Below are 27,314 nucleotides of genomic sequence, written 5' to 3'. Positions count from 1 at the left end.
TTTCTCCATTGTAACTGCTACCACAGAGGCAACTTAGTTTGTAGACGCCAGGATACTGTATGTCTGGAAGCACATATTTTGCAGACGGGACCAGATCACGGATTTTATGTACTGTGTTGAATCGGACCTGGATCTTGTGTTTAATCAGGATTTTGGAGATCTTTTTTGTGACCCCAGCAATGTAGGGTAAGGTGATGGTTTTGAAAGGCTCCTCAACAGGATCCTTCTTGATGGTTGGAGTGATGGCTTTGCGGATTGTGTAGTCGGAGTAACCATTAGCCTAAAGAGCTTGGCGTACGTGCTTGAGTTCACTGGCAATGTGTTCCTGGTCGGAGATGCATTGGGCTCTATGGTGTAGAGTCTTGATGAGGGAATTCTTCTGGGATGGATGGTGGTGGGAATCCGGTTTTAGATAAGCATCCGTATGTGTGGCTTTCCTGTAGACAGAGTGGCTCATTGAACCATCAGGTCTCCTTTTAATTAGGACATCCAAAAAGGGTAGCTTGCCATCTTTTTCGACTTCCATGGTGAATCTGATGGCTGGGTGTATGGAATTGATGTGGTCGAGGAATTGGTCTAGAGCAGGCCGGCCATGTGGCCAGATGACAAAGGTGTCATCTACGTACCTCTTCCATAAGGTCGGGCGTAGAGTGGCAGTCTGGATGGCGTCAGTCTCATATTTATCCATGAAAACGTTGGCTACAACCGGAGATAGGGGGGAGCCCATTGGGGTGCCCTCAGTTTGCTTGTAGAAAGTTCCATTCCAGGTGAAGTATGTGTTGGTTAAGCAGTGTCTCACCAGGGGGGGTACCTCAGTATTCAGTCCTTGATGAACCAAGTCTTCAATGATTGCGATGGTGTCAGGTACAGGAACTTTGGTGAATAAGGAAACCACATCAAAACTGACAAGCAGGTCGTCTGGGGACAGGGACATTCCCTTGATTGTCGATACCAGGTCAGTAGAATTTAGTACCGCAGAGGTGGTTTTTCCAGTGAAAGGCCGCAGGATTTCAGACAAAAAACGAGCCAGTTTGTAGGTGGGGGAGTTGATAGCAGAGACAATGGGACGAAGGGGTGTATCTTCTTTATGTATCTTTGGCAAGCCATATAATCTTGATGGCCTGGCTGCAGAAGGTTTCAACGAGAACTGTTTGGTTTGATCAATTAATGCGGTTGAATCAGACATGATTTTGTTGGTTTAATGATGAGGCTGTTGGTGGGGTCTCTTTTTATTTTTGTATAGCTGCCATCGTTGAATAGTTCTTGAATTTTGTTGTTGTATTCTATTTTGTCCATGATGACAGTGGCATTGCCTTTGTCGGCTGAGAGGATGACAATGTCATCCCTCTTTTTTAATTGAGCTAATTCAAAACGCTCATCTTTGCTGATGTTGCTAGCTGGCATCTTAGCGTTTTTGAGGGTTGCAGCGATTTCAGATCTTGCTACGTCTGCAGCGATGTGACCCAGGCCCTTGAGAGCCACATCTACTCGGGCAATAATATCATTAACTGGTATGTGTCTAGGTGTGACTGCAAAGTTTAGTCCTTTAGCTAAAACGGATTTCAGACCATCATAAATAGAACTGTTACTGCGATTAATTACGACTTTGTTAACGTCTAGCTTTTCGGTGTGTGGGTCCGGTCTCTTGTTAGAGAGGCGGTTGAATTTGGAAATCAAGTATAAGGTAATATATAGTATAATAATTGTATAGTGAATATACAGCAGTGTGGTATACAGTAGGGTGGGTAGAATAATATACTGATGATACTGATGTAGTTTATATTTTAGTTTTTTACGTGGTGGTTTATTTGCTGCAGCTCCATACTATTAACATTCCTTCCCTTTATTAATGCTAACCCTACTCCCTCCCTTTGATGCTGCTAATCCTGCATAATGCACGGGCATAATATGACTTTGAAACCCCCCGCCCACCTCCTACGCATTCCACAAGTATTGACTAATCCCATATCTGCATTTCCCATAAATATGCTAAATTCCTCTTGATAGGCAAATTATTTTGTCAAGGCGCTCTTCCCCCTCCAACCCAGCTTAAATATATGCTTCCAAGCCTGGTGGTGTTCATTCAGACGCTGTCTTTCCGACAGACCTGTTCTTCACCTGAGGACGGCTGCTTGCGTTGTGGCCGAAACGTCGTGAGAATTATTTTATTATGTTTTATTTTTATTATTTTATTATTTCCCTTCTACGTGACTTTACCGAAAGAACCAAGAAGATGAATCCCTGCAGTCACGAAAGCTTTAAATCGAAATATCATAGAAGTCTTGTTTTATTTTTTGATTCAGTCATTAGTTGGAAAACACATTTCTAAATTATTTAAAATGATGAAGTGTGAAATAGTTTTCATGTTTATTTGTGTGAAGGTAAAATAATACTGGCTGTATGCATATATTTTTGTTCATATGTTTTATCTTTTTTTTAAGAAGAGCATTACGAACTTACTAGGTTATATAAATAGCTATATAAACACTGATTATAATTTTGCTGTATTGCATCTCATAGGGCTTTTACATGCTTTAAGGACATTTATTTGGCAGTAACAGATCATCAACAAAATAACATTCCATGTTAAATTAACATCGACGGTTTGTGTTTTGGTCTACTAAAGGCAAGCATTAGTGCATTTAAATTCCATAATCTATTTATTATTGCACTTAGTTTACCCAGGAAAGCCTCACGAAGTCTCAATATTCTATTTCTGGAGGGTCCTGCAACGTTTTCATCAGTAGGAGGCAATGTTTGCTACGTGTAACCCACATTAATAATTTATAGGCATTCATTTGCTTTTCACAATAGCACAAAGACCGAGGGAACAGAAACGCCCTTTGCTTGGTCCTCTATACCAAATAATGAAGGAGGCTCTACCTCTTCTCCATTGCTCATTATCTTATCTCCCCTCGCCTCTGCACTCTTTCCCGTCCCTCCCCTCCCCTTCCGTGACCCCCAAGTGCCCTCTAACGCGGTTACTCATTCCTCAACCCTTGAACGCTCCTGCCATCCAAATTCTATTTTTTTGACTACGTTAAATGCCTTGAGTGAAGGCGCTCTATATAAGATAAGATCTACGGTAGTCAATTAGGATGTTCTTAGCACAACCCTTCGTCCAATAAATTAAAGTGGAGAATTCGGGCCTGGCCTCATGGGTTTAGTTTGGCTGCATGGGCATAAGGCAAGGCTGTTTTTTTGCTCAAACCTGAATGCTAAATTGAGGACTAACATCGGTGTATACTATATATTTGATATAAATCAGTCACCCAGTACACTTTATCATCTCTATGCCACTGTTTTTTAACATTTTAACACGTAGGCTTTCGCGACCAATATTATTCATAATCAACGTTTTTGGGTTTAGATCGCGTTATTTATAAATGTGTCGTAACCCTCCACCACCCGACACGGCCAATCAGTAAAAAAGTGTCACGTTGACAAAAGACAAATAGTTCACTGCTTTAGCCCACCGGTGTGTTGAAGCGTGAAACCACAACATTTACAATTTGAGTACGACGTTTCGCTGGTAATTGCATCCAGCATCATCGGGCAATTCGCCAGAATGGTGAGGCTCTGCTGTGTCTCCCGTTCTTATATAGAGCAGCAGCAGGGTGACGTCATCATTAACTCATTAATTCGTCAGGTGCAAAGATTTGAGGGGGGGTTATTGTAATTATATACTAAATTAGTAATCAGGCTATTGTTACGATGCGAGTTGTAGATTAGTAATAATTTGGCATGTGTTTTATTGTGATTATGCTACATTAGTAATCAGTTAGTGTTTGTTTTCCTTATAAGGAATTGTAATGTATCTTATTTAATAATACGCTTCCAGGCCGCACTAAGCCTGTAGCTGTCTGAGCGATTAAAGTTATTTTTGTTTCTCTCAATTTCAATGGATTCTCTAATTAGTCTTTGCCAGTAGTAACTAGTTTTACACAATACTTCAACGTTGTCAAAATCAATTGAGTGTCCCTGTTGGCATGCATGTTCTGCCACTGCCGACAGTTGTGTTTGCGATAGTTTAATATTTCTCTGGTGTTCTTTTAGTCTTACGCTAACGTTACGCCCTGTCTGTCCAATATAGCATTTGCCACATACACAATTAATCCGATATACACCTTCGAATTACCTAAATTATCAACAGAAGGTGTATATCGGATTAATTGTGTATGTGGCAAATGCTATATTGGACAGACAGGGCGTAACGTTAGCGTAAGACTAAAAGAACACCAGAGAAATATTAAACTATCGCAAACACAACTGTCGGCAGTGGCAGAACATGCATGCCAACAGGGACACTCAATTGATTTTGACAACGTTGAAGTATTGTGTAAAACTAGTTACTACTGGCAAAGACTGTGTTGCTCTCGCTATGTATGTGTTGCTCTCGCTATGTATGTATCTTGTGATATCTGTCTGCTAATATGTCTGTCTATAGTTTTCTGGTTAGATATTATGTCGCTATTTCATTATACCTGATGATGATTGCTTGTGTTGCAATCGAAACGTCGTATTCTATTATTTAATTTAATTTATTATTTTATCTTTAGACGTGACTTAACCGAAAGAACCAAATAATAATTCCTGCAGTCACGAAAGTTCTAAAATTAAGATTGAACCACTTCTACGGGGAAGTTTTAAGCTTATCTTTTTTCTCTCTCTCTGGCGACTTGTTTTCTCTGCCTGTGTCCTCTTTAGAATGTTCACACTTAAATTCTAACTTAGCAATCTTTGAAATACGTAATCAACCAGGCTATGCGTTAATTGTGTGTTGACCGACCCTCTGTGTTGTATTACATTACATTTCGATATTTTACTAGGTTATTTAATTTTAGTGTGTCTTTCTCCTGATTTTCAGGCTTGCTTGCTGTGCCATCGTACTCGCAGCACCACGTTTTCTTTTGGACCACTCATTGATATGCTAATTTTTTCTAACCCCCCTCCCTCTCTCTGCCTCCGCCCCCCCCTCTGTCTATTAAAGGCCACCCCACAGAGACGATCACCCCTCTCTGTCACCTGTGTTGCTCTCGCTATGTATGTATCTTGTGATATCTGTCTGCTAATATGTCTGTCTATAGTTTTCTGGTTAGATATTATGTCGCTATTTCATTATACCTGATGATGATTGCTTGTGTTGCAATCGAAACGTCGTATTCTATTATTTAATTTAATTTATTATTTTATCTTTAGACGTGACTTAACCGAAAGAACCAAATAATAATTCCTGCAGTCACGAAAGTTCTAAAATTAAGATTGAACCACTTCTACGGGGAAGTTTTAAGCTTATCTTTTTTCTCTCTCTCTGGCGACTTGTTTTCTCTGCCTGTGTCCTCTTTAGAATGTTCACACTTAAATTCTAACTTAGCAATCTTTGAAATACGTAATCAACCAGGCTATGCGTTAATTGTGTGTTGACCGACCCTCTGTGTTGTATTACATTACATTTCGATATTTTACTAGGTTATTTAATTTTAGTGTGTCTTTCTCCTGATTTTCAGGCTTGCTTGCTGTGCCATCGTACTCGCAGCACCACGTTTTCTTTTGGACCACTCATTGATATGCTAATTTTTTCTAACCCCCCTCCCTCTCTCTGCCTCCGCCCCCCCTCTGTCTATTTAAGGCCACCCCACAGAGACGATCACCCCTCTCTGTCACCTGTGTTGCTCTCGCTATGTATGTATCTTGTGATATCTGTCTGCTAATATGTCTGTCTATAGTTTTCTGGTTAGATATTATGTCGCTATTTCATTATACCTGATGATGATTGCTTGTGTTGCAATCGAAACGTCGTATTCTATTATTTAATTTAATTTATTATTTTATCTTTAGACGTGACTTAACCGAAAGAACCAAATAATAATTCCTGCAGTCACGAAAGTTCTAAAATTAAGATTGAACCACTTCTACGGGGAAGTTTTAAGCTTATCTTTTTTCTCTCTCTCTGGCGACTTGTTTTCTCTGCCTGTGTCCTCTTTAGAATGTTCACACTTAAATTCTAACTTAGCAATCTTTGAAATACGTAATCAACCAGGCTATGCGTTAATTGTGTGTTGACCGACCCTCTGTGTTGTATTACATTACATTTCGATATTTTACTAGGTTATTTAATTTTAGTGTGTCTTTCTCCTGATTTTCAGGCTTGCTTGCTGTGCCATCGTACTCGCAGCACCACGTTTTCTTTTGGACCACTCATTGATATGCTAATTTTTTCTAACCCCCCTCCCTCTCTCTGCCTCCGCCCCCCCTCTGTCTATTTAAGGCCACCCCACAGAGACGATCACCCCTCTCTGTCACCTGTGTTGCTCTCGCTATGTATGTATCTTGTGATATCTGTCTGCTAATATGTCTGTCTATAGTTTTCTGGTTAGATATTATGTCGCTATTTCATTATACCTGATGATGATTGCTTGTGTTGCAATCGAAACGTCGTATTCTATTATTTAATTTAATTTATTATTTTATCTTTAGACGTGACTTAACCGAAAGAACCAAATAATAATTCCTGCAGTCACGAAAGTTCTAAAATTAAGAGTCAACTACACTCTTGTGACTTTCTGTGCTAGCAAATATCGCGACAGCCAACATCAGATGTGATGCCGCAGTGACTGATAATACAAGAATATTATGAAAAATGTTGTTCTGCTGCTCCAACGAGACCTAAAAGAACTCCCACTCCATAGGCTGGAATCCAGGAAACCTTTTTTGATGCGTGCCTCTCCTGTAGCAGTCGAAAATAAATACAATGGCATTCGCTGGAATCGTCGGCGGCTATGGACGTGGAAAACAATACAAACCTCGATGAGAATCAGACTGTGAAAGCACCGGGCTTCTCTCTCCCACGACAACTGTGGAACTTGCTAAACCACACTCGAATGTGAAGTGCGTGTTACACCTTCCACAAATGGATGATCAAAGAATCGCCGAACTGCAACTGTGGTGAAGTTCAAATCATCAAACACATAATTGACGAATGTGCCATTCATGCACATCCTGGTGGTGTCACTGCAGTCCATAAAGTATCGACTGCCTCCTTGAATTGGTTGAAAATAATTAGGATTCCACTATAACATGTTTCAAAACTATTGTTTTTTCCTCCTGCCATACAAAAGGATAAAACCAACAATAGGACATTGCTACGTGTTTTGACCATTTTGTCAAGATGTGAATATGGCCCTCCATGTGTTAAAGGACGGCAAGGTGATGGGACATATGAGTGACAGCAGTGTTAGGTTACAAAGCAGAGGGTTTGGAAGATATGTCATAAAAGCCAAATAATTACTTTGAATCTTTGAATGAAGATTGAAGAGTTGTCCCTTTTGTACTATTTTCGTGTTGCACAGACTTCTTTTTACCTTGCTATCCTTTTCCTGTTATAAAATAGAGTTGTTGTCTGTGAGCTCTCATATGACTGGCTGACAGTTGAATATGAATTTATTTTTTTACTTGTCACTCATATTTGAAGGTTTGAGTCAACAATATATCTCCAGATTTCTGAAGATGAGAAGAGTTAGCATTAATTGTAAAGGCATCATTTAATGTACATACATTTTCTCTACATATAGTTACAACGAATATATGGTTCTTGAACCATTCCACAGCGGAGGTGTGTAAATAATCAATATGCTGTACTATTGAAAGCAGAGGTCATATGCACTCGTTCAGTTGCCCATAGGGAGCATGTATAAGCCTGCACCGTGCTGCTGAGGTTAGAGTGTTTGACTCACAATTTAATGATTCAGAGTATGGGAAGTCCACAACTGTTGTTGTATAGATACTCTGGCTCCTGCCATGGGAATGTTTTTTTTTTTACTACGGGCCTAGGGCTACCATGAAATGAGCACTGCTAAACACTTACTTGATTACTTGAGCAGGAAACACATTGACGTTACTTGATGGGAATTACGATGACGTAACAATTCTCAGCTATGGCTCACATCAGTGGCGAGTGATATCTGAACCAGGACTGTCTCCCCCTTCACTAATCCACACTGACCCACACTGGTGAAGTGTGGTCAAACAATCCCCATGATCAACACGCAGAAGCATCGTATATCGCTTAAATGCTTTGAATTAAATATAAAAATGAAAATGTGAAATGTACACATTTTAAATATTTCAATGGTAGTCTCAATGCCAACATGACTGCAAGATTACTGCAAGTTTTCCCAGGTGGACACATTCTGGATCAATAACCATTAAGTGAGCCAATCCTTTAATGCCATTAGGCAGTACAAATCACTTCCAATCTATTACCCAATATTTTTTTTCTCTCATGTGAAAGTTAATAAAGTAGTCCACTGTCTTTCAATAATGCATCACTCGTGCATTCATTGAATATTATTATGTAACTGAATGTATCATCTCTATGGTGCTAACCAAAACAAGTTAATCTTTTTCTGGAGGGGAGATGCAGATCATTACAGGAAAAAAACGGAATATTGTAGTTACATAGGAAACAAAGTTCTAGGGAAGGTCTCATGAATTGTGAAATAAATGTATGAGTAGGCAACTTAAAAGGTGCTGTAATCGAGAAGGGAGCTTTACCGAGTGCTGTATAGGTCAGAGGGGATGTCACTTATGATAATAAATCAGGAAGCAAGGCAACCGGATTAGCTATGTAGTTCTGTAATGCTAGATATGAAATTCAAGGTTTGATTTGTCATTGAAGTATAAGATCAAAAACAGGGTTTCTCATAATGTAAATTGGGGAAAAATAACTGTATTTGAAGGTTGCAAACCCTAACCCACCGCAAATGTCTTTAGATTCATGGAGGTGATAACTGGCAGCTGTTCTGCAGGGCCAGGAGGTAGACTATGAATACATATCATCAACTGACAATGATGATAACATTGAACTCAATGTATTTCGAGGGAAACTAAATTCATACGAGTAGTGTGAATGCAAATAGTCATTATTTTATATTTTGTTGTCTTTACTGATAAACATGTAGAAAGAGGCAAATAATGATGCAATACAGTATTTTGATCATCTGTGTTTTGCTTGTCAACAATACACTTAGATTTTACTGTGTGCTGTAATGTAAATGAGAAACACTGTATAACAATTACATCTCTTTGGTAAACTTGTTCCCAGTTTATTTGTGAATACCAATACAGTATAGGCACACTTACCCCAATCCCTGCAGTCTAAAATATAAATCGTTGAAACAGTGAAGAAATGCCAGGGCTGCAATTTGCACAGGTCGTGCGACCTTTAAACGCTAATCATACGGGCATCACAATGAAAGTTTCTGAAATAGTTTTCCCCAACGTCAAACTTTTGCACCTTCACGTTTTAACTTAGTAGAATTTCGGCGGCCTATGGCCGTCTTAGTCTACCTCCTGCTGAGGGCTTCTCGGCGCCTGGCGCCTCGCCCGTCGCCCCCATTGATGTGTCCCCTCCCCCCCCCCGGGGAATGTGTGCAGATACTACTGACTCGATTGTATGTAAGGTGTGTAGGCATATATGCCTACAAAATAAATTTTAAAAATTGGGGGGCCGGGGGAGGGTCGATAATTGTAAACCTGTTGGATCAACATTTTACCCCCACATCTGGGGGGGTCTACTTTCTAGAACTCTTTGATTCAGGCCTTCTGAAATGCTCTTATAATTTAGTTGACAGAAAAACGGTCAAACGGAACGTCGGGCTTTTTTAATAAGATACAGTACTGTATACTTAACATTCCCCGTCAAATCAGTAAAGTACAACTGTATTAATGCAAATTAAAAACGAAAGCGTTTTCTATGTGCAGATGGCCACTGGGCAGTGATACATTCATTTGGTGGCCCGTAGCCAGCGCTGGATAGGTCATACCCCTAACAGGAGGCAACCTTTCTATAGATTTAGAGGTAGATTTATATAACCGTATTAACCATAATAAGGGTGTGCGTATCATATTGCACGGCATATGACAGCTATTAACAGCAAACTAACCGAATCCATAACATCGAAATTAAACAAGTACACATTTACCGATGCAGACCAAAGTGTGCAAATGCAATTCAACCATACAAAATTCAGTGGGAAGAGCCACACTGATTACAATGCACTTGATGTTTTTAGTGAGGCATGAAGTCAGATGACCTATTTAGGTGCTAATGGGAAATTAATAGAGCACGTTATAGGGTTTCCTCTGGCACTAAAATTGTCACAGAAGTTATTGTTAGAACAGTGAGAGTCGAGTGAAACTTCTTATTCAAGACCATCCTGTCTCTGACATGCGCTGTACTGCTATCTATATGCAAGTGCAATTTGATTGGCAATTATTCTTGTAATAAAAATAAATAACTATCGAATGGCATTTATTTAAATAAATACATTTAATAACACTATCTATCAACCAATGGTTATTATGGACACGCCCCACTGTGATCATTTGTTTAAACAAGGCAAACAATTGCTGGAGTCTTCCTATACCGAGGGTATGACCCTCCTGAGAAAAGAGATTCCAAAACAATTACTACCAATAAACCACTTTGTAAGAGTCTGCAAAAGTCCATTACCTTGGCTTTTCAATTAGATTCACAAGACTAATGTATCAGTTTTGGGGCCGTCCATAAATGACGTCACGCGATTTTGACGAATTTTTTTTTACCCCCCCCCTTCGTCACACGGCGTCACAAAAAGTCAGACCCCCCCTCAAATATGACGTCACAAAGCTCTTCCCCCCCCCCCCCCCCCAAAATAAAACATACTTCAAATCGCTTTAAACTATTGTCATTGTAGTGCGTATTTAATGTGGCACTGCACTCTGATGTTGTAGGAGAAAACATTTATTAAAACGTCGATTTAATTAAGTAGAACGTGTTGTCTATATTTATTTAAAATTGCGCATTTTGATGTGACGTGACATTTCTCAACCCCCCCCCCCTCGTCACACATCGTCACAAATGTCTGACCCCCACCGCCCCCCCAGGTGCGTGACGTCATTTATGGACGGCCCCTTTTCACAAGGTTTAAACATGCACATTATTGAGTTACCTTAATAAATTAGGGATGATATGAAAACAAAAATATTGAGTTAACTCGAAATGAGTATACAATACTACTGACCGCACTGTGATTCACAATTACGAGCTTTCAAGTTCAAATCCTGGTTGGGGGTTGACTCAGAACATAATATCTCAGAGGTTGATAAGGGGCCGTCCATAAATGACGTCACGCGATTTTGGACGATTTTTGACCCCCCCCCCCTCGTCACACGGCGTCACAAAAAATCAGACCCCCCCTCAAATATGACGTCACAAAGCTCTGCCCCCCCCCTTCCCCCCAAAACCTTATTTCCATTTTTAAAATAAAACATGCTTCAAATCGCTTTAAACTATCGTAATTGTAGTGCGTATTTAATGTGTCCCTAAACTCTGATGTTGTAGGCGAAAACATGTATTAAAAAGGAGGCGTTGTAAAGCTGAAATATAGCATAAAATTCACTTGAAAATATTCATCGTCTAACTAAAACTGCAGATGTTCAGAATATTATATTGAAATTTTCTTATAATTATCATATATTAAAAGTAATAATAACTATAAAAAAAATACTTGAAACTTTGTAGTAGAACGAAGCAAAATGGAGAGTACAATTATAACAATCACATATTCATTCCACAGAATGAAAAGCCCTGGTAGAATCATTAAAATCTAAATGTTGAATAACTAAATTTATGCTTCTCCATTCTCCGATGGAGAAGCAAAATGCTCCTTCATGCAATAAATAAAAGGTGACCTTAGTAAATTTAAATAATCAAATAGTTAATAATGAAAATTAATCAAAATTAGTGTTGTTGTAATAATCCTTCGGGAGACGGCTTCGGAATCAGTCCTTTTATTTCCACTCCACAATACACTTTGCTCACTCACTCTCCGTTGCTGGCAGACAACGGAGAGAGGACAGACTACGCACTAAGTCCCCACCGCGCACGTGGCACCCCGAGCCCCCGTCCGCGCGTGACCCTGCTCTTGTCAGTTTCAGTCTGCTCCCGATCGTTCTCTCTCACTCGCTCTTAATACCTTCGTCACGTGGTTCCCCCAGCCAATCGTTCATGGACAGCTTCGACCATTCTCGATGGTTCCCTGTCAATCCCGGGACCACGCCCCTCATCCGGCTCCCCATTAGCTGGGGCCCCGAATGGCTAGGCCAATCACTCCTGATGACCTGTCGTGATCACGCGTGGGCCATGGTCCCTATCTCAACCCTTATTGGCTACAAGCAGGACCGGCAAGCCAATCCCCAGGTGAACCCTCTATGGCTGTTATTACATCACCCCCCCCCCGGTGAAAAAATTTAGCCGTCTCGGCTGGGAAAAGGGTGAAGAACCAATTCCGCAACATCTTATTAGGGCACCAAGGTGCGTTTAACAATTTGAGGGTGAACCGGCGTTCCCGCGCCTAACAACATTTAAAACAGTCACCCATAATAATAAAAAAAATCACAACATACATTAGGGCGCCCCTGCAGCGCGGTAACGACAGGGAATCAGCGAACGATCAAACGTTAACGAAACGGAAGAGATTTCGACCGCGTACGCGACGCGGGACCCTCTCCGCTCCCAATGCAAGGTCGCTTTGCTTCCGGATGGACAGGAGGTGGCAGGCTCGAAGAAGAAGTCGGTTGTTGGTGCTTGGACACGTCCAGGGCGGGCCCCGTTGGAGGGGGGGCAGCGGGGGCTTCCTCAGCCCTCAGAACCTGTTCATCTGCAGGAGGCACAACACAGTCCCCCCTGGGATCAACGGGCGTGTCAAGCGGCGTAGTCGGCCCAGCAGAACCCGACAGGTCAGCTATTGGGGATGAAGGACCGACACGCGCGTCAACATAGGGTTTAAGTCGCGAGGAATGAACATACCACCGACGTTTGCCGTATTGAACGCGGATACTTTGCGAGTTCCGAACATCTACGAGCGTCACAGGCCCCCGCCATGGGCTGTGCAGTTTAGGGGATGTGCCCGCCGGTACCTGGGGGCAGTGGAGCCACGCCAGGTCTCCCACTGACCAAGGCATGCGAGTATGCGATCGACGCGCGTACCGTTCGTTCCTTGCCTGAGCACGGGCCGTCGCACACCGGGCAGCCTCTCGCGCTTCCGTTACTCGTTCAAGCGAGTCATGCACGTGGTCAGGCAGGGAGCGGGACGGTTGTTTACTCGGCGTACCCAGTTGCACATCGATGGGTGGAACATTTTCACGGCCATACATAAAAAAAAACGGTGAGTATCCCGTGGACGTGTGCGGAACCATGCGGTATGCCGCCAAGACGCCTGGTATGTGCAAGTCCCAATCGGTTTGCTTTTCACTGACCCTGTGACAAAGCATAGCGGAAAGGGTACGGTTGAATCGTTCCACCATACCATCTGTTTGTGGATGGTATGGGGAGGTGCGAACTTTCTTTGTACCTAACGCATCACAAACTTCCCTAAGCAATTTAGAGGAGAAATTCCGGCCTTGATCTGTGAGCAGCCTTTCAGGTGCCCCCTTGTCCATGACATACCCGTTCAAGAAAGCGTCGGTGATGGACGCTGCCGTTTGGTTGGGCAGAGGCCAGGCCATCGGCCATCGAGAAAAATATTCCACCCCGACCAGAAGGTATTTATTGCCCCTAGCCGACGGGGGAAATGGCCCCAGAATGTCGAGAGCCACTAATTCGTTGATACGGGACACTTGAAAGGAACGCAACGGTGGTACATAGTGGTTCCGAGGCGGCTTCCTCTTCGCACAATCATGGCATGAGCGGACAAAATCATTGATGTCCACCGTCATACCGGCCCAGAAAAAATCCTTTTGCATCGCGGCCACAGTCTTTTGGACGCCGAGGTGCATCAACTTATCAGCGTGCAGAGCACGGAGCAGGTCGTAGCGAAGCGAAGTAGGCACCACCAAGCGTGGTCGGTCAGACACCCCGTCGGTACACATTAGCAATCCCGACTTACCCCGGAACATCTGCCACTTCCAGCCCGCCAATTGCGATTTCTGTTTCCCAACCAATTTACGTAGCGGAGACAGCGAGGCATCGGCCTCCTGCTCGCGCAACCAGACCGCGTGCGGCAGCCGTAAGGTATCATCGGTGTCCACCGACACCTGCTGGTCCTCCTCCTTCGCTTTCGCCCCTGCGTCGTCCTCATTCGCTATCGCCCCCATAACCGGGCAGGGCGACGTGGGCGGTGCGGCACAGTGGTGCGTGCCCGTCAGGCAAGTGCACGGAGGAACGGGCGGCAGCCTTGAGAGCGCATCAGCGTTCGCTTGACGGGCCCCCTTTCGGTATGTTATATCGAAGGAAAATTCCTGTAATGATTCCAACCACCGGGCCAATTGGCCTGACGGCTGATCCAATTTGAGGGAATATTGCAAAGTCGCATGATCAGTGCGGACCAGGAATTTCAGTCCATACAGGTACGGTCGGTACAATCGAACAAAATGGACAATTGCCAAAAGTTCCCGCCTTGTCACGCAATATCGCGTTTCCGCAGGGGACAGAACCCTGCTGCCATACGCCACCACCCTCTCAACCCCATCCGTATCAAGGATGAACGGCTGTGAAAAATCTGGGTAATCTAACGTAGGCGCCGTGGCGAGGTGGTCCCGAAGTGCCATAAAGGAACTTTCTTCCTCCGCCCCTCATTTAAACCTTTGATTTTTGCCAGTCAGAACGTGTAATGGTTTTGCCAACGTCGCAAAGTTCTTAACGAAGCGGCGATAATAGGAAGCGAATCCAATAAACCACCGAAGATCACCCACTGAAGTGGGTGTGGGCCACTCACGTACACACTTCGTTTTCAGAGGGTCAGTGGATACACCGTCCGAACTGACAATATGACCCAGGTAACGGACGGAGTGTTGCAGGAGGTGGCATTTCCTCGGTTTAAACTTAAGGTCAGCCGCACGCATTCTTTGAAAAACTGTCTCAAGGCGTTGGAGATGTTACTCGAACGTGCGGCTAAAGAAAATTATATCGTCTAGATATATGAGGCACGTTTCCCACTGCAGTCCCGCCAACACCAATTCCATGAGCCGCTGAAACGTGGCCGGATACGCGTTCAGGCCCATCGGCAACCGATTAAATTCAAAGAGGCCTTGCGGCGTGCGGAATGCCGTTTTGGCTTTTGACTCGTCATCGAGGGGAAGCTGCCAGAAGCCCGAGGACAGGTCAAGGGTGGAAAAGAATTTAGCACCCGATAAAGCATCCAATGAGTCATCCATCCTCGGTAAGGGGTACGCGTCCGCTACCGAGATTTTGTTCAACCGGCGGAAATCAACGCAAAACCTCGTACCACCATCTTTTTTCTTAACCAAAACGACGGGCGCGCCCCAAGGGCTGTTGGATGGCGAGATAATATCCGCCGCCAGCAATTCATCTACCGCCCCACGCACGTGTTCCCTTTCCGCCGGGCTCATGCGGTGAGGGTGCATACAGACAGGAGGCGCCGCACCGGTTTCAATATGGTGCGACAAAAGCGATGTGCGGCCGAGGTCCAAATCATTTCTGCTGAACACATCAGCGTACTGCAGCAACAGCGAACGCAAGGCGTTCCTATGTTCATTTGACAAGGAAGAATTCTCTCCGCATAAATCCGCGATCCAGCGTTCTTGTGAACGATCATGCAGAGGCCCATCCGCGGGCATTCGAGCGCGCGGCGGTTTTTCACAAGAGGCGAAATCGGTAGTGGCGTGAGCCAGCACCGATCCCTCCGGAACAACAACGCGATCAGGTCCCCCATTCAAGACCTGTATGAAAGGTGCCTGACCTGGGCGCACGATCGTTTGTGCCGCCGCCAAAGAAAAAGATTTCGATATGGAATTCGATGGGGATAATAGCACGCCTTTCGCACCCCTTCCCATTTGAAGTGGTTTTCGGTAATGTAGCGGAATAAGCATTTGCGCTCCCGATGGAACCTCTACTGTAGCCGCAACTACAGCAGTAACTGCGTTACCTGTAGGCGCCTTGGCCAGCAGGGAAGGCAGGAACGCCATCCTATGACCCCCCGGCATTTCCAAACAGTCCTGGTCGACCCGTATTCGCAATGGCATCCGGCGCAGGAAATCCGTACCCAACAAGCATGGAACAGCTAGCGAGCGAGAAATTAACACAGGTCCTGCGGCGGTAATATTTCCGATAGCGATGCTCACATCCACCTGTCCGCAGATACCCATGCTCCCCCCATTGGCGGCAACACACGCATCATTAACCTTGCGTATTCTCGACGCAGGAATGGACAACAAATGAAAAATTACATCCGAAATGATGGTAGCCGATGCGCCCGTGTCCACCAAGATACGGACGTCAACGCCGTCGATGGTACCACGTACCGTCGACGAGCCCGACGCCGCAGCCACAATCCTGCGAGCCAATTTCTTCCACTGTGTAGCAGAGCGTGTCAATGGAGCAGGAGAAGTAAAATTATCCTTAGGAGTGTAAGAATGAGTGCGAGTGGATGAGTGATGTGACACGACCTGCCGGGTGTCCGATTTGTGCCGACTCGCCCGAGGTTGTTGCAGCTCCGCAGCAGGTAGAGGAGATGGAGGTCCCCTTGGCGGAGGAGGCGACAGCAGAGGTCGGCAGCGGCAGTCACGGGCGAAGTGGCCCCGTCTGCCGCACTTAAAACACGCGGCCGACGTCGGCCGGTGGTCGGACGACCCGGCCCTCGCACGCGGTCGGCCCGTGTAGTCGCCCCGCTGGTCGCGCAGCCGCCGTCCCGGAATCCTATGCGGGACAGCAGCAGCCAGCATGTCATCGTCGCCCGAGTCGTCGGAGCAGTGGACAACCAGTCGCGGAGACCACCCCAGAGGCGGCCCGTCGATCTCGGGTTTCCCCGTCCACGCCGCCATCTGGTCCCACCGCTTGATATTAAACTTAGCGTCCAGGCAGCGCGCCACCCACCGTGATGAAAGCGGTTCGTGGCCACACACTGGTAGAGAGATGTTGAGCTCCTGAGACAACTCCAGCATGCGGGAAAGGATGAGTGGATCCAAATGCTCGGCCGTTGCGTCGGGGTAGGCGGCCATGGCCATCGCCATCAACGCCCCCCGATAGGCCAACGGCGATTCCTCCGGTGCCCGGCGACGCGACATAAATTTTCTGGTGACCGATGTCGGCGGGTCGTAAAATTCCGCCATCTCTGTGAACGCATCCCGCAGTGTCTTCTTCTTGGACGCCGGGATGGAGCGGAAGACTCCCAGAGACACATCATCGAGCAGCGTAGGTAGCGCTCCCAGCGCTTCTTCCTCCGTCCAGTTGACAGATCTAAAAGCTGACTCGAAGCGCCACGTAAAAGCACTCCAATCGCCCCCGGCGATAAATTCTTTTATTTGTGGAAGGCGATGTCCGCGGTGGCAGGCGCGTGCCGCGGGCGTCTCCGGCTGCCGTTCCTGCTCTCCGCTCGGTGCAGACAAAATGGCGTCCGGCGGCCGCGTGGTGGTAGGCGCGCCCAAAATGGCGGCCGACGACTCCGGCGCAGCCGCCCCACCCAAGACGACGGCGTCCTCCCGCGTGGCAGGAGCAATGGCGGGTCCCGCTTCCATAGCAGGACCCCTTCCCGCGGCGTCCAGCTGATCGGCGATCTGGCGACCCATGGCTGGTGAGGACGCCACCGCGGTCACCAGGCTTAGCAGAATTGCGCGCAACGACTCAATCTGCTCCGTCATCAGCCGCCATTCGTCTCTCGGTCCTGCGGTGGTCGCATCCTCCCCCGGTCGACGCTGAGAGGCGTCGAGGCGAGCGTCATCAGCCGGCGGCACCAGGGCTGTAGCTCCCAACAGCTCATCTTCATCCGTCTCGACCTCTTCCTCCGATAGAGGCACGGGCAGGTTCTTTTTTCTGAGGTGCTTAGACATCTTGACGATCGTCCAAACAGTCGCAGAATTACTTCTGACACCAGTGTAATAATCCTTCGGGAGACGGCTTCGGAATCAGTCCTTTTATTTCCACTCCACAATACACTTTACTCACTCACTCTCCATTGCTGGCAGACAACGGAGAGAGGACAGACTACGCACTAAGTCCCCACCGCGCACGTGGCACCCCGAGCCCCCGTCCGCTCGTGACCCTGCTCTTGTCAGTTTCAGTCTGCTCCCGATCGTTCTCTCTCACTCGCTCTTAATACCTTCGTCACGTGGTTCCCCCAGCCAATCGTTCATGGACAGCTTTAACCATTCTCGATGGTTCCCTGTCAATCCCGGGACCACGCCCCTCATCCGGCTCCCCATTAGCTGGGGCCCCGAATGGCGAGGCCAATCACTCCTGATGACCTGTCGTGATCACGCGTGGGCCATGGTCCCTATCTCAACCCTTATTGGCTACAAGCAGGACCGGCAAGCCAATCCCCACGTGGACCCTCTATGGCTGTTATTACATTGTTATAACAATTCTATTTAATTAAGTAGAACGTGTTGTTTATATTTAAAGTTGCGCATTTTGATGTGACATCACATTTCTCACCCCCCCCTCATCACACATTGTCACAAATGTCTGACCCCCCCCCCCTAGGTGCGTGACGTCATTTATGGACGGCCCCTAAGCAACTTAGTGGTATTTTATGGAAAGGCAACATTTACCACCCTAAGAATGGATTTGCCACAGCTATAGGAAAGTGAAATTTCTGACAATGGCTGCTTGTAGCTTCGTTTTAATCTGTCAGAGAGTAAATGTTTATAAATCTCGGTACCTGACATTTAAATACAATGAAAAGTCATCACATTAGCAGCATGGCAGAAATTTATATATAGATTTGCATGATCTGTTCTCCGTACAAAGAGGGTCAATCACACTTGTATGTTGTTGCCTTAATTTGAACTCAAAGTTGCTTACCCAATGCTGCCATTACATTCCCATACACCACTACGTGCACCTACATTTAAGACCAGGAGTGTCTGTAATACATCAAAAATGCTATTGCAAATAAATTAGTACAAATTCATTGTAGTTGCGGGAATTCACACTTGAAAATGTACAGAATTGCCCTACTTTTATATTTAACTAGCGGTAAGTACCCGGCGTTACCCGTGCGAAAAAGACACACACATCGACTTACACACAGACATCGACCCACACACATAGAAACACATCGACTTACACGCACACACACACATATGGACTCACACAGACAGACATCGACTTTAGACACACACACATGGCGTTACACACACACATTGACTCACACACACACGTAGACTTACACACACATCGACTCACACAACAACAACCGCCATTCGCCACTAAGTGGCGGTGACGTCACCACGATGCTTGTGCCAGGCCATGTGCACCTTGAGGCCACGTGAAGTGTCGAACGCCCGCTGGCAGGAGGTCACGGGGCAGACCCAGGTTCCACGGGTCGACTGACTGAGATGACCGAGATGACTGGCTGATGCACCACCTGTGCCCTCTACTGTGCCAACTTGCTGTGCTTTAGCCACCCGGCGCTCCGCTCGTTGTTGTGAGCTTCGCTCCTCCGCCCTCTGTTGTTGTTGGAGGGCGACTGCTTCCAGCTGCCCGGTAGCGTCCTTCACGAGCATCCTCCACAGAGGACGATCTTAACACCGCTGGTACCAGTCATCGGCAATTCCACTCAGCTCCACATCCTCCTGTACCACATCACTCCATCTCTTCTCTAGCCCATGCCACGCCCGTTTAGCCCCCTTGATCTGGCCGAACAAAAGCTGTTTGGGCATGCGGTGATTGGGCATGCGGGCTACATGGCCCAGCCAACGCAGCCTTGCCTGCCGAAGGTGCTCACCGATGGGACTTTGTCCAGATCTTTCAAGGATTTGTGAGCTCCTCACACAATCCAGCCTGGTTAAACCCAGGATTGATCATAGGCAGGCCAGCCTAAATGTTTCTAACCGGCGAAGATGTTCCATTAGGGGGGGTCCACGTTTCGCAAGCATAAAGAAGGGAGGGAATGACTGTGGCCGAGAAGACCCAAAGCTTTGTGCGGAGCGACAGACCAGGTAGCTTCCACACAGCGTTACGCAACCGATGAAAAGATAATGCCGCTCGACTGATTCGGATTGAGACCTCTGCTGTTAAAACGGAGCCGGTCATGAGCACACTGCCCAGGTATGGGAAGCTCTCCACTCTCTCCACAACTGCCCCATCACTGATTTGGAGTTGTGGGGGTGGTACAAAATACCCAAGCAGGTGCTTCCTTTTGGTGGGGCTGATGGTAAGGCCCCACCTCTTAGTGGCACACTCCAGTTTCAGCAGCAGGGCCTCCAACTCCTCCTCTGAGTGAGCTGCAATTACCAGGTCGTCGGCATACATAACGTGGTTGACCAATAGGGAGCCATCCCTTGACCGCACCCGGGCATCGATCAGCCTCCCATTGTATCTGTACCAAATGTAAATTCCTCCGGTTCAGCTACTGAAGGCTTCAGGAACTACGTGGTCGAAATAGATGTTAAATAATGTTGGAGCCAGAGGGCATCCCTGTTGCACCCCAAGGTGTACAGGGAATGGCTCTGACTCCCGGCCATGTAGTTTTACCCAGGCCTGCTCACCATCATGAAGGTCCTTAATGATCGTGAGCAAAGGGTCAGAGACTCCGAAAGCATGAAGAACAACCCAGAGCCCAGGCCTACTGATGGTATCGTAGGCCTTGACCAGGTCAATAATGCGCACACATGGACTCACACGTACACATGGACCTACACACACGCAAAGAAATGGACTTTACACTGACTCACATGGAGCCACGCACACACAACGACTAACACACACGTATATTGACTGCCACACACACATATGGACTTACACACACATATGGACTAACACACAGATAGACTCACACACATATACATCGATGTACACACACACATCAACTGACACACATAGATACACACACACAGTGACTTACACACTCACATGGAGCCATGCACAAACATCGACTAACACACACACATCGACTAACACACACGTAGCGACTGACACACACATCGACGTACACACACAGACATCTGGCGTTGCCCAGGCAAAAAAGACACAAACACACATCGACTTACATACAAACATGGACCTAAATGCACACACATACAGTGAGGGAAAAAAGTATTTGATCCCCTGCTGATTTTGTACGTTTGCCCACTGACAAAGAAAGGATCAGTCTATAATTTTAATGGTAGGTTTATTTGAACAGTGAGAGACAGAATAACAACAAAAATCCAGAAAAACGCATGTCAAAAATGTTATAAATTGATTTGCATTTTAATGAGGGAAATAAGTATTTGACCCCCTCTCAATCAGAAAGATTTCTGGCTCCCAGGTGTCTTTTATACAGGTAACGAGCTGAGATTAGGAGCACACTCTTAAAGGGAGTGCTCCTAATTTCAGCTTGTTACCTGTATAAAGACACCTGTTCACAGAAGCAATCAATCAATCAGATTCCAAACTCTCCACCATGGCCAAGACCAAAGAGCTCTCCAAGGATGTCAGGGACAACATTGTAGACTTACACAAGGCTGGAATGGGCTACAAGACCATCGCCAAGCAGCTTGGTGAGAAGATGACAACAGTTGGTGCAATTATTCGCAAATGGAAGAAACATAAAAGAACTGTCAATCTCCCTCGGCCTGGGGCTCCATGCAAGATCTCACCTCGTGGAGTTGCAATGATCATGAGAACGGTGAGGAATCAGCCCAGAACTACACGGGAGGATCTTGTCAATGATCTCAAGGCAGCTGGGACCATAGTCACCAAGAAAACAGTTGGTAACACACTACGCCGTAAAGGACTGAAATCATGCAGTGCCCGCAAGGTCCCCCTGCTCAAGAAAGCACATATACATGCCCGTCTGAAGTTTGCCAATGGACATCTGAATGATTCAGAGGACAACTGGTTGAAAGCGTTGTGGTCAGATAATACCAAAATGGAGCTCTTTGGCATCAACTCAACTCGCCGTGTTTGGAGGAGGAGGAATGCTGCCTATGAACCCAAGAACACCATCCTCACCGTCAAACATGGAGGTGAAAACATTATGCGTTGGGGGTGTTTTTCTGCTAAGGGGACAGGACAACTTCACCGCATCAAAGGGACGATGGACGGGGCCATGTACCGTCAAATCTTGGGTGAAAACCTCCTTCCCTCAGCCAGGGCATTGAAAATGGGTCGTGGATGGGTATTCTAGCATGACAATGACCCAAAACACACGGCCAAGGCAACAAAGGAGGGGCTCAAGAAGAAGCACATTAAGGTCCTGGAGTGGCCTAGCTAGTCTCCAGACCTTAATCCCATAGCAAATCTGTGGAGGGAGCTGAAGGTTCGAGTTGCCAAATGTCAGCCTCGAAACCTTAATGACTTGGAGAAGATCTGCAAAGAGGAGTGGGACAAAATCCCTCCTGAGATGTGTGCAAACCTGGTGGCCAACTACAAGAAACGTCTGACCTCTGTGATTGCCAACAAGGGTTTTGCCACCAAGTACTAAGTCATGTTTTGCAGAGGGGTCAAATACTTAATTTCCCTCATTAAAATGCAAATCAATTTATAACATTTTTGACATGCGTTTTTCTGGATTTTGTTGTTGTTATTCTGTCTCTCACTATTCAAATAAACCTACCATTAAATTGATAGACTGATCATTTCTTTGTCAGTGGGCAAACGTACAAAATCAGCAGGGGATCAAATACTTTTTTCCCTCACTGTATGGACTCAAACACACACACATCGACTCACACACACACATCGACTTACACAGAAATCCCCGATGATGCCACAGATAGAGAAATGTTTTTTCTCTGGCGAGCCTTAGCGAGAAGCAGTTTGAAAACAAAGGTCTTCCCAGTACTGGCAGGTGCATCAAGGAAAAAAACATACTAGATTTGTAGTCTCAATGTATTCCAAGATTTTCGTGTAGGCTTTTATTTGTGCATCCAAGAGCTTTAGTTATATTTCCTAAGTAAATTTAAGAAGCTGTAAAGCATAATAGCATATTTAATGTAGGATCTCTTGAGCAAGGGCATGCAGGTTGTCCCTATAGGGTGTTGATAGTCCCATAGATGTGAGGTATTTTCCGCCAATGGAGTGCAGTTTGTCCTGAAGGAGAATGAGGGCCTGTTTGAAGATGACATCAGAAAAGTTGACGTCGAGGTTTGTATTTTCTCATTGAGATCCGAGGAGGATGTCCTCACTCATGCCTTCTTTGTATTTTTGCCAGAGTCCCATGGGGTTAGATGGGCTACAAACTTGAAGATGTATGCAGAACAGCAATGTCAGTTGGAAAGGAGACTAACCAACAGAAGCTTCTGTCATAGCTTTATGAAGATGGTGATCATGCGCAAGAATTGCACGAAGATAGCAAGCTTCCCTGTATGTTTGACAGACAACTCCTTCCACTGTTTAGAGGTCTTGGGAAGATTTGTGCCCCTTGGCAACATGGAGAAGCATTGGGAGAAAGTAGCACTGCTGATTGTTGGAACTCCATGTATAGTAGGAGGGAACTTCATTGTAGAGCAGGTTGGCAGCAAATGGGTCACTTGGGCACGAAACAAAGAACGCCATAAGGGTGGTTTCTTGTGGAGCCAGGGCCTGTTTTTGGGCATTTCCTTTGGTGATGTAGATGCGTTGACCATTTTGGAGGTGAAGTGCCAAATGGACGACTGTGGGGGAACGGTCATGGATGGGGAAGCCAAGAATTCTGCAAATGGCCTCATTGTTGCTGATGTATGTTCCTTGGAAAAAAAGTTTGAGCTCATGCACACTTTGCCCCTCTGTTTTGTAAGGCAAAGACAGCCATGCCAGAGCTTTGTTGATGTATTGGCAAACATTTGATGGCTTTTTTTAGAATAGCAGAATTTCACATTAAAGTGGGCCTGGAAGATTTTGCACAGAAGAGGGCAGTAGGGAACGATCCAGCGGTTGTGAACCTTAATTAGCGAGTTAGTGGCAGGTCTAAGTGTTGTTTGAAATCCACCATGCTCAGTATTTCTGTGACGATATAGAGGATAGCCATCATGGGCCGACTGAGTGTCTTTCAAGTAGTTCCGTGGATACCTCTTGGTACACCTGTCGTCTTGCATACATGGCGCATTTGGATAGAACTGGCCACCTGGGCCATGGACCATTTGAATGCAGACCACATAGAAAAAGGGCAGGGTCTTGTTGGGGGTGAGGTAGCTCAGCACTGATAAATGTGTCAATGTGACTTGCATGAATTGTTTCCCTCATCCATATCGAAATGTGAGGTAGACGTTTTTGTCACCCAATGGTGTGCAAGTTACTGCTTGTTTATCCAAAGACGCCTTCTTCCTTTGTAGTAATAAGCCTCATGAGGTCATAAACTTTGAGTTTATGATCTCATGATGACCCTCGCTAATATGTCATGTCTGTCTGTTGGCTTTTGGTTTGGATAAAGGTAAACCTGGATCTCCTTTCATTTGGGATTGCAAGTGAAGGTGATGAAGAGATGGGGTGTGGCATATTGGCTGATGTACATCATGGCATCCTGAGTCTTCTCATGCATGTATCTTGGTAGAGCTGTGAAGGATGAAGGCAAAATAACTAATCAGGCCATATTGTGACCGTTTGCATCTCTTTCGGCATTGATGGCATCCCAGAGATGAACATACTGTTCACACGCAGGTGGTTTTGATTCAGTTGAATGTAAAGAAGGCGCTCACTCTCAATGTTGGCATACTCATGGACAACATACTGGTGAAAGAGGTTGGCGCACCATAATATGTGGTTTCCTCCTCTGTCCATGATCACAAAGGAATATAATTTTTTTAGAGGAGACAGTTTCGTGAGGATGTCTCTGTCCTGCAGCTTTGTAATTGGAGGAATCTTGACGTGGTACCCATCTTGGCCTTGCGACAGGAAAATGTGTTATTGTAAGGCATCGTATGCTCTGTTAGTGTCAGGAAATTGTGCGATGGTGTTTTCTTGGTATGGAAGAACAATGTCTCTCTCACAATGTTCCTCACCCACAGTAAGAAAGCAACGTCAACAATATTTGGGGCATTGAACCTCCCTGCGTGCTCCCCGCTTTGGTGGAAAGTAAAGGTGCGGTATGGCAAAATTTAAATGGGTGATGTTCCCACAAATGTAACAAAATGAGAGACGAAATGCAATGGGCTGTAGCTAAGAAAGTCCAACGTATTTAGCAGTATAATATATTAATCAGGTGGAGGGCTTCACTCTTCTGACAAATCGCCCGATGATGCTGGATGTAATTACCAGCGAAACGTCGTACTAAAAAATTGTAAATGTTGTGGATTCACTCTTCAACACACCGGTAGGCTAAAGTAGTGAACTATATGTCTTTTGTCAACGTGACACATTTTTTACTGATTGGCCGTGTCGGGTAGTGGAGGGTTGCGACATTTATAAATAACGTGATCTAACCCAAAAATCTTTATTATTAATAATATTGGTTTCGAAAGCCTACGTGTTTACTGTATAATTGTTACATTTACAAAAAGTTTTCAAGCTAAGCCACAATTCTCTAAACTGTACTCGATAATGAAACATTCTTTAATTTTATCAGACGCTGCTACTGCTGTGCTAAAGTATGAACTGTTAAAAAAATAACTAACAGCAAATAATTGTATTGCTAATCTTTGTAATTTGCACTCCCTGAACGGTTCGTGTGGTTCATACATTTTGAACACTCTAAAGTTTTACATTTTAAACTTACTGTAATAGTAATTAAACAGTGGTACACTTTATCAGAACAAGTCCAAAAGCCACGAGCACAACCCCTAATGAGGCTGTACATTACTCGCTAGCCTTTTAACCATTCTTAAAGCTTCTACTTGAACCAATTGCTTCACCAATCCAATACACCACTCATTTTCAACACGTGAACGGGCTGCACACTGCGAAAATTGCTTACCGACTGCAATCTAGCCATGCTCGAGAACGCTCCTGCAGGGTCCATCCAATTGCAACAGACTGTCACTTCATGCGAAGCTGTGAACAAATCAAGTTATCTCACGGAAGAAACTTGAGGACTTGCACCATTCCATTTATAATATAACAGCAAGCCCCGAAAGCAAAAGGCCCAAGGGGTTTCCCTGCTAAAACAAGCCGTGCAGATGGACAGCGGCAAACAGCAAATATGAAGATGACAACGTTCAAAATGCATCGATTACAACGAAAGCACACATTTAATAAAAGCGCGCACTTGGCTTTTTTTAAATCAACCAGCTAGTCGAAATCCCGTTGAGAATAATTGACGACAAATTGTGTAACATGAGTGTTTTGCGAAAATATGCGGTGCTAAATAAAAGAATAACACGTCGCGCGCACCGCAGGTATCTTGCCACCACGGCACGCACCACCGCGCATGCCACATGCCAATCCATTCTATGCTTTTCAAATGGGGGCAAAGGGGGGGGGGGGGGTGGAGATTGTGCACCGGGCTTTTGTAAATTGTACGTTATAAAGGAAACATGAAGTCCAGGGTGGTCCAGGTGTCTTGTGACCCCAAATTAATTGATCCCTAACATTTGTTTTTTCATTTGTACATTCATTTCTGTTTTAAATAAACCTTACTTAATTTTTTTTAAGCTTTAGATAATTAAATGGGGATAACAAGACATCTGGACCACCCTCTCGTGTACTTTTATGGAGCAACTCTGTAATATTTATGTAAATCAAATGTAAATACATTATTCCAAGCTGCTAATACTTATGTTAAACTCGTTATCGATCCAGTGCTGGATAAAGGTCTCCCCATGCAATATCAGTCATGAGAGGTTGCTTGACCCTACTTCATCAACATTGGTCAATGGCGGTTTGTTGGAGGGTTTGTAAGCCAGGACTGGTTCAGACATCTCTTGCCGCTGATGTCAGCCATAGCCAGGAATCAAACTCAGCTTACTTCACCACGACTCCAACCACACAATCTGCGTATATGCTAATCATTAATCATTAACATGTCGTTTGGTTTCCCCAATGTCTCGGACCGCATCCGTGAACATAAAGCAGACCTGAAACACGGTAGGACAAACACCTCAGCAGTGGCAGATCACTGTTACAACTCAGTGGGCTCACATGACATTGACTTCTCCAAGACAGAGGTTCTCTGCAAGCCATCTGGCTATCATGAGAGATTCGTTCATGAGGCGATCCACATATACAAACACAGAGACAATTTCAACCGAGAAGATGCATTCTGGCATAGCAATCATTGGAAGGACGTAATAAACCATTTCGGATCTTAACTGATTGTGTTCACGTTTACGGTGACTTTCAGACCGCGTTCCACTCACTGGCATTGTATTCTCCGCAGGGAATGGATTCTTTGCTCCGCTGCAAGTTTTTTTTTTTCGCCCCACGACTCACCCATTGACACGACGGTCAATGGTATAGTGTATAATAACATATAGTATAA

At 45.3% G+C, this 27,314-nt stretch overlaps 2 protein-coding genes across 6 annotated transcripts in view; one reads left to right on the top strand and one right to left on the bottom strand.

Moving 5' to 3' along the window:
* The window catches only part of LOC144931170 (inactive dipeptidyl peptidase 10-like), a 675,556-nt gene that overhangs the window by 323,233 nt on the left and 325,009 nt on the right, over nucleotides 1–27,314 (top strand). The gene's annotated exons all lie outside the window — the stretch shown is intronic.
* Nucleotides 11,800–25,930, bottom strand: LOC144933415 (uncharacterized). 3 transcript variants are annotated; one of them, XR_013637062.1, is made up of 3 exons: nucleotides 25,812–25,930; nucleotides 16,477–16,696; nucleotides 11,800–12,701 (listed from the first exon to the last, which is right to left on the bottom strand). XR_013637062.1 is itself a non-coding variant. In XM_078858179.1 (2 exons), exons 1-2 carry the CDS (start codon nucleotides 17,062–17,064, stop codon nucleotides 12,687–12,689), a joined length of 633 nt encoding a protein of 210 aa, XP_078714305.1. In that variant the 5' UTR covers nucleotides 17,065–17,084; the 3' UTR covers nucleotides 11,800–12,686. The 3 variants fall into 3 exon arrangements, 2 of the variants coding, with proteins under 2 accessions (XP_078714305.1, XP_078714395.1); XM_078858179.1 differs by lacking the exon at nucleotides 25,812–25,930 and having other exon boundaries at nucleotides 16,447–17,084; XM_078858269.1 differs by lacking the exon at nucleotides 25,812–25,930 and having other exon boundaries at nucleotides 16,477–17,084.

The sequence above is a fragment of the Lampetra fluviatilis genome, chromosome 1 (genome assembly GCF_964198595.1).
Source record: "Lampetra fluviatilis chromosome 1, kcLamFluv1.1, whole genome shotgun sequence".
Taxonomy (NCBI): domain Eukaryota; kingdom Metazoa; phylum Chordata; class Hyperoartia; order Petromyzontiformes; family Petromyzontidae; genus Lampetra; species Lampetra fluviatilis.
The sequence above is the reverse complement of the archived record's forward strand: the minus strand, read 5'-3'. Positions and strand labels throughout refer to the sequence as shown.

Excerpts from the sequence above, each read along its gene's own strand:
- LOC144933415 (XM_078858179.1), bottom strand. The coding sequence starts at position 17,064 with ATGTCGCGTCGCCGGGCACCGGAGGAATCGCCGTTGGCCTATCGGGGG.